General features: G+C 47.1%; 1 protein-coding gene across 1 annotated transcript in view; it reads left to right on the top strand.

The window, feature by feature from the left end:
- The window catches only part of fancd2 (FA complementation group D2), a 174,055-nt gene that overhangs the window by 40,570 nt on the left and 119,664 nt on the right, over positions 1-13,821 (top strand). Inside the window, exons 17-18 of the mRNA XM_072281001.1 lie at positions 2,616-2,723; positions 2,907-3,016. Of these exons, the coding sequence (XP_072137102.1) occupies positions 2,616-2,723; positions 2,907-3,016 (218 nt within the window). The remainder of the gene's footprint in view (positions 1-2,615; positions 2,724-2,906; positions 3,017-13,821) is intronic.

The raw sequence follows: 13,821 nt of genomic DNA on the forward strand, positions 1-13,821 counted from the left end.
GAAAGTGAGTCCATAGGTTATGGGAACATTTCAGTGATGGGGCAAGTGAAGTTGAGTGGTTATCCCCTTTGGTTCAAGAGCTTGATGTTTGAAGGGTCTGAGCCTGGTGGTGTGAGACTTGAGACTCCTGTACTTTCTTCCTGATGGTCGCAGCGAGAAAAAAAGCATATCCTGGGTGGTAGGGGTCACTGTCGATGGATGCTGCTTTGCTGTGACAATGCTTCATGTAGATGTGCTCAACGATGAGGAGGGCTTTACTTGTGATGAACTGGGCTGTGTCCACTACTTTTTATATAGAATTTTCCATTCAAGGGCTTTGGTGTTTCCATATCGGGCTTTGAAGCAGCAAGTCAATATACTATTCACTACCCATCTATAGAAGGTTGTCATATTTCTAACCTTCTCCGCCTCTAATCCTCGGATGAGATCTGGCTGATGGACCTCTTGTTTCCTTCTCTTTAAGTCAATAATCAGCTCCTTGGTCTTGCGTTAAGTAGGAAGATGTTGTTATAGCACCACTCAGCTGGGTTTTCAGTCTCTCTCCCATATGTTATTTGTTGCCACCTTTGATTCGGCCTGCGACAGTGGTGTCAGCAAATCTGAATATGGCATTGGAGCTGTGCTTAGCCACACAGTCATAAGTGTAAAGTGAGTAGAGCAGTGGGCTAAGCACTCAACCTTGTAGTGCACTTTTGCTGATGGCGATTGTGAAGGAGATGTTGTTGCCAATCTGAACTGACTGGGGTCTACAGGTGAGGAAATCCAGGATCCAAATGCCCAAGGAGCTAGTGATTAGTCTTGGAGGGATGATGACAGGAGGCAGATTGAAAATCTGGCTGAATGTTGCCACAGCAACAACCTCCCACTCAATGTCAGCAAAACTAAGGAGCTGAATATTGACTTCAGAAGGAGGAAACTGGAGGCCCATGAGCCAGTCCTCACTGGGGGATCAGAGGTGTTAAAGGTCAGTAATTTTAAATTCCTCAGTGTTATCATTTCAAGTATAATTATGAAAAAAGCACGGCGTCATGTCTACCTCCTTAGTAGCTTGAGAAGATTTGATGGGACATCTAAAACTTTGACAAACTACTATAGATGTATGGTGGAGAGTATATTGACTGGTTGCATCACAGCCTGGTATGGAAACACTAATGCCCTTGAAAGGAAAATTCTACAGTAAATTGTGTATATAGCCCAATGCATCACAGGTAAAGCCCTCCCCACCATTGAGCACATCTGCATAGAGTGCTGTTGCAGGAAGGAGACCTCCATCATCAGGGACCCTTACCAGGCAGACCATGCTTTCTTCTCATTGCAGTCATCAGGAAGAAGGCACAGGGGCTCCAGGACTTGCATCATCAGATTCTTGAACCTGTGGGGATAACTTCACCGGCCCCATCACTGAACTGTTCCCACAACCTATGGACTCATTTTCAAGGACTCTTCATCACATGTTCTCAATACATTGCTTACTTATTTATTATTATTTCTTCCTGAGGAAACTAAAGAAATTTGGCCTGTCCCCTAAAACCCTCACTAATTTTTATAGATGCACATAGAAAACATTTTTCTAGGGTGCATCACAACCTGGTATGGAAGTTGTCCTGTCCAAGACCGAAAAAAGCTGCAGAAGATCATGAACACGGCGCAGCATATCACACAAACCAATCTTCCGTCCTTGGACTCACTTTACACCGCACGCTGTCGGAGCAGTGCTGCCAGGATAATCAAGGACACGACCCACACAGCCAACACACTTTTCGTTCCTCTTCCCTCCGGGAGAAGGCTCAGGAATTTGAAGACCCGTGCGGCCAGATTTGGGAACAGCTTCTTTCCAACTGTGATAAGACTGCTGAACGGATCCTGACCTGGATCTGGGCCGTACCCTCCAAATATCCGGACCTGCCTCTCGGTTTTTTTGCACTACCTTACTTTCCATTTTTCTATTTTCTATTTATGATTTATAATTTAAATTTTTAATATTGACTAATTTTTACTATTTTTAATATTTGTAATCCAGGGAGTGGAAAGCGCAGAATCAAATATCTCTGTGATGATTGTATGTTCTAGTATCAATTGTTTGGCGACAATAAAGTATAAAGTATTATTTCTTTTTTTTCTTGTGTATTTGCACATTTGGTTTCTGTTTGTCGTGTTGGGTGTGGTCTTTCATTGATCCTATTTTGTTTCTTGGATTGACTGTATATGCTCATGAGAATACAAATCTCATGGTTGTATACGGTGACATATATGTAGTTTGATAATAAGTTTACTTTGGACTTTGAATCCTGACCTTCAGTGGTGTCTGTATGGGGTTTGTATATTCTCACATCGGTGTCCTCAGGGCACTCCTGTTTCCTCCCACATCCCAAAGATCTGCAGATGGTAGGTTAGTTGGCCATTCTAATTTGGGTCTGGTGTGTGGTGAGTGGTAGAATCTGTAGGAGTTGATGGGAATGTGGTATTGATATAAAAGGATTGGTTGATTGTCAGTGTAGTAGTTTGAAGGGCCTGTTCCCATGTTGTATCTTGCTATGGGTATATCTTAGCAGGGTTGAGAAATGGCTAGAAGATAGCATCTATAACAAACTAAGGAATCTCTTTTTATTTCACAGGGCATCTTGGATTATATGGACAACTTGTCTCCTCAACAAATCAGGAAGCTGTTTTTTATTCTTAGCACCTTGGCTTTTGGTAGAGGACTGGAGGGCAGCCATATTCAGGTGAGGGAGAGACTATGAACAATCTGCGAATATTCGGGTTTATCATGTATGTGCGTAGTCCTTCTGGAATTTCATCTCATGAAAACCTGTGGTGATGTATACATTCATAACAAGTTTTCTCTTTGCCAGAATGATCTAAGTTAAATGGAGGAATTGCTAACTATGCTTTGACCTATTTCACAGGATGATATGCACATTATTATCAGGAAACAACTGTCCAGTACAATATCCAAATATAAGCGCATTGGGATCATCGGGGCAGTCATGATGGTGGGATTCATGGCCTGTGATAGGTAATGTAAATTGCACATCATCTAATTGCACATCAATCTGTCTGCTGGCCAACTCTTAGCAAAGTTCTCAAGGACAGACACAAGGTTATTTTTTGCAGTATTGTAAATGTCTACAAGAAAATGGATCTCAGTGCGGTATATGGTACATACACTCATTGGCCACTTTATTAGCTGCACATTAATGCAAATATCTAATCAGCCAATCATGTGGTAGCAACTCAATGCATAAAAACATGCAGACATGGACAAGAGTTTCAGTTGTTCAGACCAAACGTCAGAAAGGGGAAGAAATGAGATGTAAGTGACTTTGACTGTGGAATGATTGTTGCTGCCAGAGAAAGTGTTTTGAGTATCTCAGAAACTGCTATCTCTTGGGATTTTCATGCACAACAGTCTCAGAGTTAACAGAGAATCACATGGGAAACTAAAGATATCTAGGGAGCGGCAGTTCGGTGGGCGAAAATGTTTTGTTAATGAGAGAGGTCAAAGGATAATGGCCAGACTGGTTCAAGTTGACAGGAAGACAGCAGTAGCTCAAATAACCATGCATTACAACAGTGGTGTGCAGAGGAGCATCTCTGAATGCACAATACATTGAACCTTGAAGCCGATAACCCTTTCCCTCATCTTCAACTCTCCTCCTCTTCCTGAACACCCCACTCTGGTCTTCTGGCTGCTGTGGATCTTTTCATTGCTAACATTCAGAGGTGCAAAGGACTTGGTGCAAGACTCCCAGAAGGTTAATTCACAGGTTAAGTCTGTGGTAAAGAAGGCAAATGCAACGTTTGCATTCATTTCAAGGGGAATAGAATATAAAAACATGGCGATAATGCTGAAGCTTTATAAGACACTAGTCACACCGCACTTGGAGTATTGTCAACAGTTTTGGGCCCCATGCCTCAGAAAGGATGTGTTGTCATTGCAGAGTCCAGAGGAGGTTCATGAGGATGATAACAGGAATGAAGGGGTTAACATACAAGGAGCATCTGGGAGCTTTGGGCCTGTACTCACTGGAATTTAGAAGAATGAGTGGGGATCTCATTGAAACCCACCAAGTGTTGAAAGGACTCGATAAGCTGGATGTAGAGAGGAAGTCTCCTTTGGTGGGGGTATCCAGAACTAGAGGGTACAGCCTCAAAATTGAAGGGTGACCTTTTAAAATAGAGGCAAGGAGGAATTTTTTTTTTTTAGCGAAAGAGTGGTGAATCTGTGGAATGCTGTGCTGCAGACTGCAGTGGAGGCGAAGTCCATGGGTAAATTTAAAGTTGAAGTTGATAGCTTCGACGCATCAAGGGATATGGTGAGAGGGCAGATATATGGGGTTGGGTGCGATCCGGGATCAGCCATGATGAAATGGCAGAGTGGACTCGAACTGACTGGCCTAATTCTGTTCCTGTGTCTTATGGTCTAACTGCCAACGAACTGCCTCAACATTACTTCTACTCTCTCTAATTCTAACCTCACTCCTTTCAAATGCACTTCTCTCCCCTCTCTCGGCACTAATCCTAATCTCACCATCTATCCCACAAATAAGAGGGATGTTGTAGTCTGGTGGAGTGATCTATACTTTGCTGAGCACCAACAAGAGTCCAGTCCTGATGAAGGGTTTTGGCCTGAAACGTCGACTGCACTCTTTAGCATAGATGCTACCTGGCCTACAGAGTTCCTCCAGCTTTTTGTGTGTGTTACTCTACTTTGCTAAGGCCAGACGGCAACTCTCAGACACCTCCTCTTACCTACCCCATGAACAGGACCCCACTGAGGAGCACCAGGCCATTGTCACTCACACCATCACTGACATTAATTCTGGGAATCTCCCATCCACTGTTATCAACCTCATAGTTCACTTACCCTACACCTCCCATTTTTACCTCCTTCCCAAGATCCATAAACCTGCCTGTTCAGATAGATTCATTGTTTCTGCTTGTTCCTACCCTGCCAAACTTGTAACTGCATACCTTGACTCTGTTGACCCTGATTCAGCCACTTCCGTGACATTTCACATGTCCTTGATCTTTTCAATGACTTTAAGTTCTCTGGTCCTGATCATCTCATTTTCATGAGGTCCCTAAAGTCCTCCATCCCCAGGAACAGGAAGGCCTCAAAGCTCTGCTTCTTTCTGGACAGCAGACCCAACCAGTTTCCCTCCTGCACCACTCTCCTCTGTCTGACGGAACTTGACCTCACTCTGAATAATTTCTCCTTTGGCTTCTTCCACTTCCTTCAAACAAAAGGTGTAGCCAATGGCGTTCGCTTGGGTACCAGCTATGCCTGCTTTTTTAGGGCGACGTGGAACAGTCTATGTTCCAAGCCTACATCATTATCAACTTTTCCTACACTACATCGACAATTGCATTGATGCTGCTTCCTGCAACCTGAACTCATCAACTTCATCAACTTTGCCTCCAACTTCAAATTTACCTGTTCTGTTTCCGTCACCTCCCTTCCCTTTCTCGATCTCTCTGTCTCTATCCCTGGAGACAGTTATTGATACCTTTTATAAGCCCACTGATTTTCACAGCTACGTGGACTTTCACTTTTCCCGCTTTTGTCACTTGTAAAAATGCTGTCCCCATCTCCTAATTCCTCCGTCTCCTCAGCACCTGCTCTCAATATGAGGCTTCTCATTCTAGACCTAATGAGATATCCCCCTTCAAAGAAAGAGGCTTTCTTCCTCCAATAACACTGCCCTCACCTGCATCTTTTCCATTTCACGCTCGCCTGTCCTCACTCCACCCACCCACCACCACACCAGGGATAGGGTTCCTCTTGTCCTCACCTGCCACGTCACCAGCCTCCGCATCCAGCACATTGTTCTCTAACTTCCACCATCTCCAACTGGATCCCACCACCAAGCACATCTTTTCCTCCCCTCCCCCCCCTCACTTTCCATTTTCCACAGGGATCGCTCCCTACACAACTCACTTGTCCATTCGAACCTTCCCACTGATTTCCCTCCTGGTGCTTATCATTGCAAGTGGAACAAATGCCATAATCGCCCCTACACCTCTTCTCTCACCACCAAACGGTCCTTCCAGGTGAGGCGACATTTCGCCTGTGCGTCTGTTGGGGACATCTACAATATCTATCTGGTGGCTTCCTGTATGTCGGTGAGATCCAACATAGACTGGGAGACCGTTTCACCGAGCGTCTACACTCCATCAGCCAGAAGAAGCGAGATCTCACAGTGGCCACCCATTTCAGTTCTACTTCCCATTCCCATTCCCATTCCAACATGTTAGTCTACGGCCTCCTCTTCTGACTTACTCATGTTGGAGGAGCAACACCTTGTAATCCATCTGCGTAGCCTCCAGCCTCATGGCATGAACGTCAATTTCTCAAACTTCTGATAATGCCCTCTTTCCCCCCTTCACCTTTCTCCCCTTCACCTTTCTCCCATCCCCTTTTCCTTCTGTCACCGTATCTCTTTACCTGCCCATCGTCTCCCTCTGTGCTCCTCCCCCTTCCCTTTCTTCCATGGCCTTCTGTCCTCTCTTAGCAGGTTCCCCCTTCTCCGGTCCTTTATCTCTTTCACCAATTGACTTCCCAGCTCTTTGATTCACTCCTCACCGCCCCCCCCCCCCCCAACCTTCTTATCCTGACTTCTCATCTCTCTTCTCCAGTCCCGATGAAGGGTGTCAGCCCGAAACATCGACTGTTTACTCTTTTCCATAGATGCTGCCTGGCCTGCTGAGATCCTCCAGCATTTGTGTGTAGAACGGGCTGCAGCAGCAGTAAAGAAAACATACACTCAGTCACTCAGTGGCCACTTTATTAGGTTCAGGAGGTAATTTTGGAGACTGCAGATTCTAGAAATTTGAAACAAAAACAGAAAATTCTAGAAGTACTCAGCAGGTCAAGTATCGTCTGTGTTCAGGGAAGCAAGGCAAATTTTTTTGAATCAGAGACCCATTGTCAGAACTGAGGAGATGAGAAAAGAAGGGAAGGTGGGTGGGGGGGAGGATGGGAAGAAACAATTTCAGCTAATATAAGAGGAATTGAGTTACATGAAGTTATAGAATTCAGAAGGCTACAATGTGCCCAGATGGAAGTTGAGGTGATAATCCCTGAGCTCGTGGAGAACAGGAGGGCACGGACCAATAGTGGGAAATGGATGGAGATATTAAAGTAGCCTTCCTTCGCAATTTGCCTTCATGAGCAAGATAGCACAGTGAACTTTCCAGCACAAGTCTCACTGATTTGAATTGACATAAAGTATGTTTCAATGTGTATGTAACAAGTAAAGCTAATCTAATCATTACAGCAGGTGCAGAGTGCTTTGGACTTCAGCCTTCCTTTGTCAGCTATGGTTCAGTGACATATTCTTGCCTTTGAGTCAGGTTTCAGGTTGAAGTATGAACCTTGATATAATCTAGTGTAGACTGAGGGAATGCTACACTTAAGAAATACCATTGTATTATTTTGAACAAGGGCAAAAACCTGCAATAGTACCATGCAAGTTTACGTTCTTCTACAACCAACTTAAGAATAAAGAATCATGAACACCAGCCCCTGGCGGGCCATGGACTCACTCACTTTCAACTCGGACCTCAGTTCTGGTGCCCTGCAAGCCACAGGCTCCGCCACCCCCAGCTCCAGATCCAGCTTGGACTGAGGTCCTGACCCTCTCCAGACCCGGACCACTCTTACTGACACTGGTTCCTACTACTCGTCTTATTCCTCCACTACCATCTATCCTCCCTGTGATTCCCAACCTTCCCTCTACCTCTCATCCCCCTCCATTCCTCTGTTTCTTTCATCCTTCCCTGAACATCCCAACCCCCCCCTCCTGAGACCTCCCACTCTTTACCCTCCTCTGACCCTAGCCCCAACCCTTGCCGTGTCTTCCCCATCCCCTCTGACCTTCCCCTCTCTGAGGCAGAACGCCTTGTCCTTAGCAAGGGCCTCACTTTTGTTCCCCTCCGTCCACACCTCAGTGAGTTCCGTGCCCGCCATGACGTTGAACTCTTCTTCCGTCGCCTACGTCTCCGAGCCTATTTCTTTGGCAAGGATTCCCCTCCCCCCACTGATGACCCCTTCTACCATCTTCAACCCTCCTCCTCCTCCTCGACACCCCGCCTGGGCCTTCTACCTGCACTCGATGTTTTCATCTCCAACTGTCGCTGAGACATCAACTGTCTCAACTTCACCACTCCTCTCTCCTGTTCCAACCTCACTCCCTCTGAATGCACTGCTCTCCACTCTCTCCGCACTAATCCCAACCTCACCATCAAACCCGCTGACAAAGGTGGTGCTGTAGTAGTCTGGCGGATGGACCTCTACCTCACTGAGGCCAAACGGCAGCTCTCTGACACCTCCTCTTACTTACCCCTTACCCCTGGAACAGGACCCCACCAAAATACATCAAACCATTGTCTCCCGTGCCATCACCGCCCTTATCAACTCCGGAGACCTTCCATCCTCAGCTGCTAAACTCATTATTCCCACACCCCGTACCGCTCGGTTTTACCTCCTCCCAAAGATCCATAAGCCTGACCCATAGTTTCTGCCTGCTGCTGCCCCACCGAACTTGTATTTGCCTACCTGGACTCCATTTTGTCACCCATAGTTCAGTCCCTCCCCACCTATATCCGGGATACATCCCGTGCCCTTCACCTCTTCAATAACTTCCAGTTCCCCGGTCCCGACCGCTTCATTTTCACTATGGGTGTCCAATCCTTATACACTTCCATTCCCCATGAAGAAGGCCTCAAAGCCCTCCACTACTTTCTGGACGATAGACCTCACCAGTTCCCCACCACCACCACCCTCCTCCAGTTGGCGGAACTGGTACTCACACTTAATAACTTCTCTTTTGGCTCCAGCATGGGCCCCAGCTACGCCTGCCTCCTCGTTTGTTATGTGGAACAGTCTGTGCTCCAAACCTATACTGGTACTGCTTCCCAACTTTTCCTTCACTACATTGACGACTACATTGGTGCTGCTTCCTGCACCCATGATGAGCTTGTCAATTTTATCGACTTTGCTTTTAACTTCCACCCAGCGCTCAAATTCACTTGGTCCATCTCGGACACTTCTCTTCCCTTTCTCGATGTCTCGGTCTCCATCTCTGGAGACAGACTGTCCACTGACATCTTCTATAAGCCCACTGACTCTCATAACTACCTTGACTATACCTCTTCCCACCCTGCCACATGCAAAAATGCCATTCCCTATTCCCAGTTCCTCCATCTCCGCCGCATCTGCTCCCAGGATGAGGCTTTCCATTCCAGGACATCTTAAATGTCCTCTTCCTTTTAGGACCTTGGTTTCCCTTCTGCCGTCATCAATGATGCCCTCACCTGCATCTCCTCCATTTCCCGCACTTCGGCCCTCACCCCATCCTCCTGTCACCACCACAGGGACAGAGTTCCCTTTGTCCTCACCTATCACCCCACCAGCCTCTGGATCCAGCACATTATCCTCCGCAACTTCCGCCACCTTCAACAGGACCCCACCACTAAGCACATCTTTTCCTCTCTACCCCTGTCCGCTTTCCGCAGGGATCATTCCCTCCGCAACTCCCTGGTCCACAAGTCCCTCCCCATGGATCTCCCACCCGGTACTTATCCCTGTAAGCGTAAGTGCTACATCTGTCCCTACACCACCTCTCTCACTACCATTTAGGGCCCTAAACAGTCTGTCCAGGTGAGGCAACACTTCACTTGTGAGTCTGTTGGGGTCATCTATTGCATCTGGTGCTCCTGGTGCGGCCTCCTCTACATCGGTGAGACCCGACGCAGATTGGGGGACCACTTCGTCGAGCACCTCCACTCCATTCTCCAAAATAGACAGGATCTCCCGGTTGCCACCCACTTCAACTCTGCTTCACATTCCCATTCGGGTATGTTCATACATGTCCTCCTCTACTGCCATGATGAGGCCAAACTCAGGTTGGAGGAGCAACACCTCATATACCGTCCAGGTAGTCTCCAGCCCCTTGGTATGAACGTTGAATTCTCCAACTTCCGGTAATTCCTTCCCCCTCCCTTCCCCTATCCCTATGTCACTCTACCCCCTCCCCCAGCTGCCTATCACCTCCCTGCTTCCCCTCCCCCACCCCTTTATCTTTCCCCTTACTGGTTTTTCACCTGGAACCTACAGCCTTCTCCTTCCCACCCTCCCCCCACCTTCTTTATCAGGCCTCTGCCCCCTCCCTCTACAGTCCTGACGAAGGGTTCCAGCCCGAAACGTTGACTGATCGTTTCCACAGATGCTACCCGACCTGCTGAGTTCCTCCAGCGTGTTGTTAAGAATAAAGAGAATTCAGCAAATAATATACCATTTCTGAGATTTTTTTGGCATAGTGACCAGGAAGTACTATTCATAACATTTACTCATTCAGAGCAAAATGTTTCTAATATCACTTGCATCATACACCAGGGTGCTCTCTTCAGTTACCTGATGAGGTAACCGTGGCCTTTGACCAGGAGCAGATATCGTCAGGTGGTGCCCAACCTTCGTAGGGTGTGTCTGCCCTTAACCACTACACTCTCCAGTTGGCAGATCAGCGGTGGTGGCCAAGTCACTGCTCACCTGCTCCTGACTTCCAGCTCAACTCCTCTCACCTGCTCCATATCCAGCAAGAGGCCCTTTCTGCTTCCTCCCCCATCCTGCAAGCTGCTTGGTTCTTGATCTTTTCATCAAGGCCCAGTGTGGACAGCAACCTCCATGCTGACCTCGCCAGCAATTCTCTCCAGCCGATTTCCACAGGGAATAACCATATCTCCCATCCTCTGTCCCTGCTCTCCTGGACTAAGGACTGGTACTTCAGGACCTTCCCTTCACGAGCCTCCTCGCATCCTTCTTCCCATGGTACTGTGAGCTCCAACAGGATGACTTTCTTGTCTTTGGTGGATCACCGTATGATGTCTGGTGGAAGTGTGGTTTGCACCACTTCCAGGAACTGCGGCTTCCTCTCCACGTCAGCCCTCATCTCCCATGATGTGGCAGTTTGCAAGAGATTGGATTTAGACCTCTTTGATATGACTTGCATGGCCCTCTCCTTGATGGAAATGACCGCCCTGTTTGCCTCTCTGCCAGCTGGTCTCTTTTTACACCTCTCCCACTCCAGTGTGGCAGCAAGGGACAGCAGAACCTTGTGGCGCCACCTATACCGTACTTGTGTTAAAGCTGTTTTGCATCCTGGCAGTTAAGGTCCTCCCTCAGCTCCCACGTACGCAGCTGTGGTGGTATAGGGAGAGTGTAGAGTGTTATACACAGATCGCAGGAAGAAAGAAATGCGGAAGGGCTTCAGTCTCCAAAGCTCTGCCCAAGTGATCTTGTGCTTGGGAAGATCCTATTTCATCCAGGTGCCCTGTGACCTCAACTCCTCTGCCTTCAGTAACTGCTTTTGTTCTTGTGGTTCCATACCTCTGCCTGGACCATGTCATGTCTATCCCTTGCACTTGCCCGCACCCATTGTTGGGAGTGTGCAGAGCAAAGGCCTTACTGCCCCAGGCATGTGTTGCCTATGATGTCTCAACTGCAGGGAGCTCACTGCTTGGTCTGTGGCTGGGTTGGTGGCCCACTTTTGGCCTGATCTAGTTGTGACTCCTGCTTGATTTATTAGCTTGGCATCAGAGCCCCTCAGCGCTAACACAACTCTACACTTTGCCACCTTGAATTCCTCCAGTACTGATGACAATGGGAGGTGTAGCTGGCCTGATCTTATGTACAGCCATTGAAGTAAAGCTTGGGGTGGATCTCCAGCCACCTTCACCGGTGCTTGTTTACTTTCCTCTTGATGCCTTCTACAGAGGTCATGGGGAATTCGTACACCATGAAAAGCCAGAGCAGCCTTGGTAGAAGACCATGTTGGAACAACCATGTCTTATATTTATTAGGGAGTCTGGGTTTGTCGATCTTCTTCAGCCACTCTTCTGTCTGCTTTATGTTGGCACTGCCTGTCATTGCTGCATTAACCCACTTTCCTGGGTTGTCCTCTATGGATAGAATGACTTCTTGAAGACAGCTTGTTAGTAACTTCGCCCTTTTTGATCAACATGCATCTGGACTTCCTGGCCTTGAAGATCATCCTAGCTAAGGTAGCTACATTGTCCAGGGTTTCTAATGCCTATCTTACTTGGAAGTGGATTACAGTGGTTAGTGTGATGTCATCTATGAACCCCCATATTGCAGGCTGTTGGATGCTGGGCTCCAACACTGGGCCTTGGGTTGCATCTGCTGCTGCTTTCATACCCATAACACACAAGATGGGGGAGCTGGTACAGCCAGTTGGAATCCCCTTTTGGAGGTCTTGCCAACTGGTTGTAAAGTGAGCTGAAGTGAAGTGTAGCTTGAATCCTCCTAGGTAGCTGGTGATCATGTCTTGTGTTACTGGTGGGATATAGTAGTGGTCCAGGCTAACCTAGATGAGGATGTGTGGAATTTGATTCATAGGTGTTGGCTAAGTCTAACCAGATGACTGTTTGGTCACCTTTCTTCTGCCTGACCTCACGGATCAATTAGCTGATTATTGAAGAGTGTTCAAGGCACCCAGAAAAACCCAGGATGCCACTTTTCTATGTAAACACGAGAAAATCTGCAGATGCTGGAAATTCAAGCAACACACACAAAATGCTGGTGGAATGCAGCAGGCCAGGCAGCATCTATAGGAAGAAGTACAGTCAACGTTTCGGGTCAAGACCCTTCGTCAGAGTGTCCTGACGAAGGGTCTTGACCCGAAACGTTGACTGTACTACTTCCTATAGCTGCCTGACCTGCTGTGTTTCACCAGCATTTTGTGTGTGTTGCCACTTTTCTAGATGGATGTGTTGATATAGTCATTCTCCATTAAGTAAGAGGTCAGCCTTCTCACAAGCACCAATAATATCTTGCACACCGCGATAAGGAGGGAGATTGTCCTAAACTGGACGATTGTGAAGGAATTCAGCAATTTTCCGGCTTAGTGGAATGAAGCCTTTGATCCAAATCTTCCTCATTATCTTCCACAACCTCCAGAGGAGTTTTGGGCATTCCTTATATACCTTGTAGGATATACCATTTCGTCCTGGGGCGGCAGATGACTTTGCTGTCAATGACATCCTAGACCTCCTGCCACGTGGGCTCTGCTGTGTTGAGCTCAGTTGCTGGGATTCTTGGTTGAGTGACTTTCGGACTGAATTCTAGTCCCCAATTCCTATAGGTGCTTCCTGGCTGGAGCTCTCCATCATCTCATCAAATGTTGAATTTTGTAGACAGCATTTTGAGCACCTGTGATGATTTCATAAGACATACAGTAGGAGCAGAATTATGCCATTCGGTCCATCGGGTTCTGGTCTGCCATTTGATCAAGACTGACTCATTACCCCTCTCAAGCTCATTTTTCCTGCCTTCTGCCCATAATCTTTGACACCCTTACTAGTCAAGAATCTATTAACCTCCACTTTAAATATACCTAGTGGCTTGGCCTCCACAGCCATCAGTGGCAATGAATTCCACAGATTCACCACCCTCCGGCTAAAGATATTCTTCCCCATCTCTGTTTGAAGGAGACATCATTGTATTTTGAGGCTGTGCCTCTGGTCCTAGACATCCCCACCTCAGGAATCATCCCCTTATTCTTCTAAATTCCAGAACTATCAAACACTTCTCATATGTTAGCCCTTTCATTCCCGAGATCATTCTTGAGAACCTCCTGTCGACCCTTTTCAAAGCTTGCACGTCCTTTCTTAGAAAACACAGGGCAACGAAATTTTTTTTTTTTTTTTTTTGAAAGTAACGCACGAAAAGTGCTGGTGAATGCAGCAGGCCAGGCAGCATCTATAGAAACATAGAAACATAGAAAATAGGTGCAGAAGTAG

This window comes from Mobula birostris, chromosome 16, assembly GCF_030028105.1.
Source record: "Mobula birostris isolate sMobBir1 chromosome 16, sMobBir1.hap1, whole genome shotgun sequence".
NCBI lineage: Eukaryota > Metazoa > Chordata > Chondrichthyes > Myliobatiformes > Myliobatidae > Mobula > Mobula birostris.